Source organism: Salvelinus sp. IW2-2015, linkage group LG11, assembly GCF_002910315.2.
Source record: "Salvelinus sp. IW2-2015 linkage group LG11, ASM291031v2, whole genome shotgun sequence".
NCBI lineage: Eukaryota > Metazoa > Chordata > Actinopteri > Salmoniformes > Salmonidae > Salvelinus > Salvelinus sp. IW2-2015.
This window is the reverse complement of record NC_036851.1, coordinates 35,677,245-35,683,218: the sequence shown is the minus strand read 5'-3', so window position 1 is coordinate 35,683,218 and position 5,974 is coordinate 35,677,245. Positions and strand designations below refer to the sequence as shown.

The 5,974-nt window shown below is 39.8% G+C and overlaps 1 protein-coding gene across 1 annotated transcript in view; it reads left to right on the top strand.

Moving 5' to 3' along the window:
- The window catches only part of LOC111970291 (fibroblast growth factor receptor substrate 2-like), a 54,219-nt gene that overhangs the window by 8,946 nt on the left and 39,299 nt on the right, over positions 1-5,974 (top strand). The window contains exon 3 of the mRNA XM_023996946.2: positions 5,341-5,527. Coding sequence (XP_023852714.1) covers positions 5,341-5,527 — 187 coding nt within the window. The remainder of the gene's footprint in view (positions 1-5,340; positions 5,528-5,974) is intronic.

The following is a 5,974-nucleotide window of genomic DNA, read 5'->3' as shown; positions in this document are numbered from 1 at the left end:
CGATTTATGCCTACCTCATGCCCTTTTGCACACATTGTATATAGATTCTCTTTTTTTCTACCATGTTATTGACCTTGTTTATTGTTACTCCAGTGTAATTACTGTGTTGTCTGTTCACACTGCTATGCTTTATCTTGGCCACGGTCGCAGTTGCAAATGAGAACTTGTTCTCAACTAGCTACCTGGTTAAATAAAGGTGAAAAAAATAAAAAATTAAATAATATATATATATATAATTAAATAAATAAAAAATTAAAAAATGGTTGCAAGTAAAATACAAAAATTTGATTAAAACATAGAACTGAAAAAATTTGTAATTATTAAAAAAGGCCCAATCGGTGAGCAATACTTAATTATCAGTAAACAATAATACAATATAGCAAGTAAAAAAAAAAAGAATTAGATAAGTTAGAGTAGAGATAGTAGAGATCGAAAACAAAGTAGAGATAGAAATAATGGGTCAAAAGGAGCACAAAAATAAATAAAAATACAGTTACGGTAAAACAGAGTAATAGCGTGTTGAAAAAAAAGATTACTTAAAAAATGTAACATTAACCTAATAAAAACAGTTCTGTAGGAATGACGTTTGTGCACTAGGCCGCATACATTATCACAGCATATTCACTATATACTGTATATGTCTGCCCTGCCAATATTGTTTTTCTCAGATCATATTACATTTGAAAACTTGAGCTTTATAACAAAATAGATCAGTTGGTGTAGCACTTGCGAGGCACAGCTGACCATAAATTGAAATAATTTGCAAAAAGTTAGCGTTTTTTATTTGACTGTACTGATGGTACCTGCATCTGATGGACATGGTGCTTTCAAGACAACTGTGAACTCTGGGGGGGAAAATGAGGTCAAATCATGACGTCAGTGATCTTCAAGTCGGAAAGTTGGAGCTCTAGAAAGATGCCAGTTTCCGACTTGGAATTCGCAGTTGGATGACTGTTCAAAACTTTTTTTCACAGTCGGATCTCGTTTTTTCCCAAGTTCCCAGTTGTCTTGAATGCACTGAAGTCGGAAGTCAGAGATTTCCGAGTTCCCAGTTATTTTGAACACGGCTTTAGCCTCAGCGGAGGAAGGGAGGGAGAGAGCAGCAGAGGGTCTGCCTTTCACTGTCCATGCTCTTTCCTTCCTTTCCTGTGGCGGCAGGTAGCCTAGTGGCTAGAGCGTTGGGCCAGTAACCGAAAGGTTGCTGGATTGAATCCCCGAGCTGAAAAGGTAAAAATCTGTTGTGCTGCCCCTTCCGGAGGAATGACATTGTTTTATTTTATTTAACTAGGCAAGTCAGTTATGAACAAATTCTTATTTACAATGACGGCCACTGTTCCCTGGTGGGCCGTCATTGTAAATAAGAATTTGTTCTTAACTGAATTGCCTAGTTAAATAAAAAATAAAAAARTAATTCCTCTGGTGATACTGACCAGAGAGAGCGGACACCATCTTCCACCTGATGGCAAAACTCGAGTCGCACCGCATCTGCCTCAGGCACAAATTCATGTTGTTCCTATGACCAGAGAAAGTGAAATATTCCTTCATATTAAAATAGAAGCAATGACTGCTAATAATAATAAAAACACAAGGCTATCGATACACTTGGCTTATCATTTATTGCAGTGCAAGTGGAAGTAGAGAGAACTGCGTTTTATGTTTTTTAGTGTTGAATAAAAACAGTGTTGACAGTGCTGAATAAAAACTTAGACATGAACTCACTCATTAAAACAGTAGCTCTTTGCTGTATTCTTTGACAGTCTCTCTCTGGTCATAGTTTTAAAAGTAATGAAATGTCACGTAGGCTATTACCAAACTTTGCTGTCTTTTCACACAAATGAATTGGTTCAAAAGGGGAACACTTTGCCCTCCTGGTGCGCAGGGCTTCTGAATCAAGCGCACCTACAGTGGCTTGMRAAAKKMYWMMCCCCCTTGGCATTTTTCCTATTTTGTTGCCTTACAACTGGAATTAAAATGTATTGATTTTTTGGGGGTTTGTATAATTTGATTTACACAACATGCCTACCACTTTGAAGATACAAAATATTTTTTATTGTGAAACAAACAAGAAATTAGACAAAAAAACAAAACTTGAGCGTGCATAACTATTCACCACTATTACAGCTGCAAGTCTCTTGGGGTATGTCTCTATAAGCTTGGCACATCTAGCCACTGGGATTGTTGCCCATTCTTCAAGGCAAAATTGTTCCAGCTCCTTCAAGTTGGATGGGTTCCATAGGTGTACAGCAATCTTTAAGTCATACCACAGATTCTCAATTGGATTGAGGTCTGGGCTTTGACTAGGCCATTCCAAGACATTTAAATGTTTCCCCTTAATCCACTTGCGTGTTGCTTTAGCAGGATGCTTAGGGTCATTGTCCTGCTGGAAGGTGAACGTCTGTCCCAGTCTCAAATCTCTGGGAGACTGAAACAGGTTTCCCAAAGAATTTCCCTGTATTTAGTGCCATCCATCAGTCCTTCAATTCTGACCAGTTTCCCAGTCCCTGCCAATGAAAAACATCCCCACAGCATGATGCTGCCACCACCATGCTTCACTGTGGGGATGGTGCTCTCAGGGTGATGAGAGGTGTTGGGTTTGCGCCAGACATAGCGTTTTCCTTGATGGCCAAAAAGCTCAATTTTAGTCTCATCTGACCAGAGTAGCTTCTTCCATATGTTTGGGGAGTCTCCCACATACCTTTTGGCGAACACCAAACGTGTTTGCTTATTTTGTTCTTTAAGCAATGGCTTTTTCTCAAGCCACTCTTCCGTAAAGCCCAGCTCTGTGGAGTTTACGGCTTAAAGTGGTCCTATGGACAGATACTCCAATCTCCGCTGTGGAGCTTTGCAGCTCTTTCAGGGTTATCTTTGGTCTCTTTGTTGCCTCTCTGATGAATGCCATCCTTGCCTGGTCCGTGAGTTTTGGTGGGCAGCCCTGTCTTGGCAGGTTTATTGTGGTGCCATATTCTTTCCATTTTTTAATAATGGATTTAATGGTGCTCCGTGGGATATTCAAAGTTTCTGATATTTTTTTATAACCCAACCCTGATCTGTACTTCTCCACAACTTTGTCCCTGACCTGTTTGGAGAGCTCCTTGGTCTTCATGGTGCCGCTTGCTTGGTGGTGCCCCTTGCTTAGTGGTGTTGCAGACTTTTCAGAACAGGTGTGTATATATACTGAGATAATTTGACAGATCATGTGACACTTAGATTGCACACAGTTGGACTTTATTTAACTAACTATGTGACTTCTGAAGGTAATTGGTTGCACCAGATCTTATTTAGGGGCTTCATTGCAAAGGGGGTGAATATATACAGTGGGGCAAAAAAGTATTTAGTCAGCCACCAATTGTGCAAGTTCTCCCACTTAAAAAGATGAGAGAGGCCTGTAATTTTCATCATAGGTACACTTAACTTGAAGAAAAATGATAAAAAATTCACATTGTAGGATTTTTAATTGAGTATTTATTTGCAATTATGGTGAACATAAGTATTGGTCTAAATAAACACGTTTATCTAAGTCTTGTGTTATACCGCTTTGTTGGCATGCACAGAGGTAAATGCTTTCTGATAAGTCTTCATAAGGTTTCACACACTGTTGCTGGTATTTTGGCCATTCCTCCATGCAGATCTCCTCTAAGAGTGATGTTTTTGGGCTGTTTTGCTGGGACACACGGACTTTCAACTCCCTCTCAAAGATTTTCTATGGGGTTGAGATCTGGAGACTGGCTAGGCACGTCCAGGACTTGAAATGCTTCTTACGAAGCCACTCCTTCGTTGCCCGGCGGTATGTTTGGGATCATTGTCATTGCTGAAGAACCAGCCACGTTTCATTCTTCAATGCCTTGCTGATGGAGGGAGTTTTCACTCAAAAGTCTCACGATCAACATTGCGTCATTTTTTCTTTCTTTATATCACGGATAAGAACTTCCCGTACTCATGGGTCCTTGCCAGAAAAAGCCAAAGCATGATGTTTATACCCATTGCTTCACAGAGGTATGGTGTTCTTTATATGGATGCAAAACTCGAGCATTTCTTTTGGTCCCTCCAAACCGAAGTTGAGTTTTTTACGCATAAGTTTATTTTTGGTTCCATGCTGATCATATACATCCTCCCAATTTCTTCTGATATCCCAGAATGCTCTCTAAGCCAATTTCAGACGGGCCTGGACATGTAACTGGCTGAAGCAGGGGGACACTTCTGGCACTGCAGGATTGAGTCCTGGCGGCGTAGTGTGTTTATCTGATGGTAGTGCTTTGTTTATCTTTGGTCCAGTTTCTGGCATGGTCATTTCGCTAAGGTCCCGTGTGGTTCGGGATTTTTGCTCACGTTCTTGTGATCATATTTGGACCCCACGGGCGTGAGATCTTGCGTGGAGCGCCCGATTCGAGGTAAGATTTTCAGTGGTTTGTATGTCTTCATTTCCTAATAATTGGCTCCCGACACGTTGATTTGTCAAACCAAGACTGTTACTTATTCGCAGATTCGTCTCCAGCCTGGTGCAGGTCTACATTTTGTTTTCTGGTGTCTTGAAGTTTTGTCTTGCATAGTGGAGTTTGGAGTGTGACGTTTGAGGTTGTGGAGGCAAGTGTCTTATATACTGATAACAAGGTTCAAATAGGTGCAGTTATTACAGTAATGAGATGGAGGATCTGAGCGAGCTCTTACAGAAGAAGTTACAGGTATGTGAGAGCAGAAATCTTGCTTGTTTGCTAGTTGACCAAATTACTTATTTTACATAATTTAAAATACAATTCATTAAATAATCTACCTGTGATTTTTCCTTGGTTTTTTAAAAATAATTTGTCTGTCATAGTTGAAGTGTACCTATGATGAAAATTACAGGCCTCTCTCATCTTTTTAAGTGGGAGAACTTGCACAATTGGTGGCTGACTAAATACTTTTTTGCCCCACTGTATGCATGCACCACTTTTCAGTTCTTTAGTTTGTAGAATTTTTTTCAATTTTTCTTCCCCATTTCACTTCATCAATTTGGACTATTTTGTGTATGTACATTACATGAAATAGAAATCAATTTAAATTACAGGTTGTAATGCAACAAAATAGGAAAAACGCCAAGGGTGACTTTTGCAAGACACTGTACCGCCAACAGTGCAACACCAAAAAAAGGAGAGCAAACCTTTATGCATTCTCGTTGGCTTTTCTACAGAAATGTTTGGTGATCGACTAGGAATGCCTTGAAGATCGACCGGTTGGTGACCACTGATCTATGTCGTGCTTATGGAGACTATATGTATGCTATATAAATCCTTTATAAATTGTAACTTGTTTAAAGTGGGACCACAAATGGGTACCTTACTTATTGGTATTTTCCCATTGCAGGTGACCAATGTGGATGATGAGGGGAATGAGTTGGGTTCTGGGACCATGGAGCTCACCCAGACCGAGCTCATCCTGCACACACGCAAGAGGGACGCCATCCGGTGGCCCTACCTATGTCTGCGGCGCTATGGCTACGACTCCAACCTCTTCTCATTCGAGAGTGGCCGGCGCTGTCAGACTGGACAGGGTGAGTCTGAACCAACTGGCCTAGTTATTAGTACATAGGTATTACAAAATGTTGCCCTATGAGATGTGTGTACATACAGTGCTGAATAAGGGCAACGTTTCTGTTCTACTTTTGTATGAAAATGAACCACAATTGGAATGGGATAATTTATTTTTGGTCAGGAATCTTTGCTTTCAAACAACAACAGTTTTAGATTAGTTTAAGATAACTTATATATACAGTGGGGAGAACAAGTATTTGATACACTGCCGATTTTGCATGTTTTCCTACTTACAAAGCATGTAGAGGTCTGTCATTTTTTATCATAGGTACACTTCAACTGTGAGAGACGGAATCTAAAACAAAAATCCAGAAAATCACATTGTATGATTTTTAAGTAATTATTTAGCATTTTATTGCATGACATAAGTATTTGATCACCTACCAACCAGTAAAACTTCCGGCTCT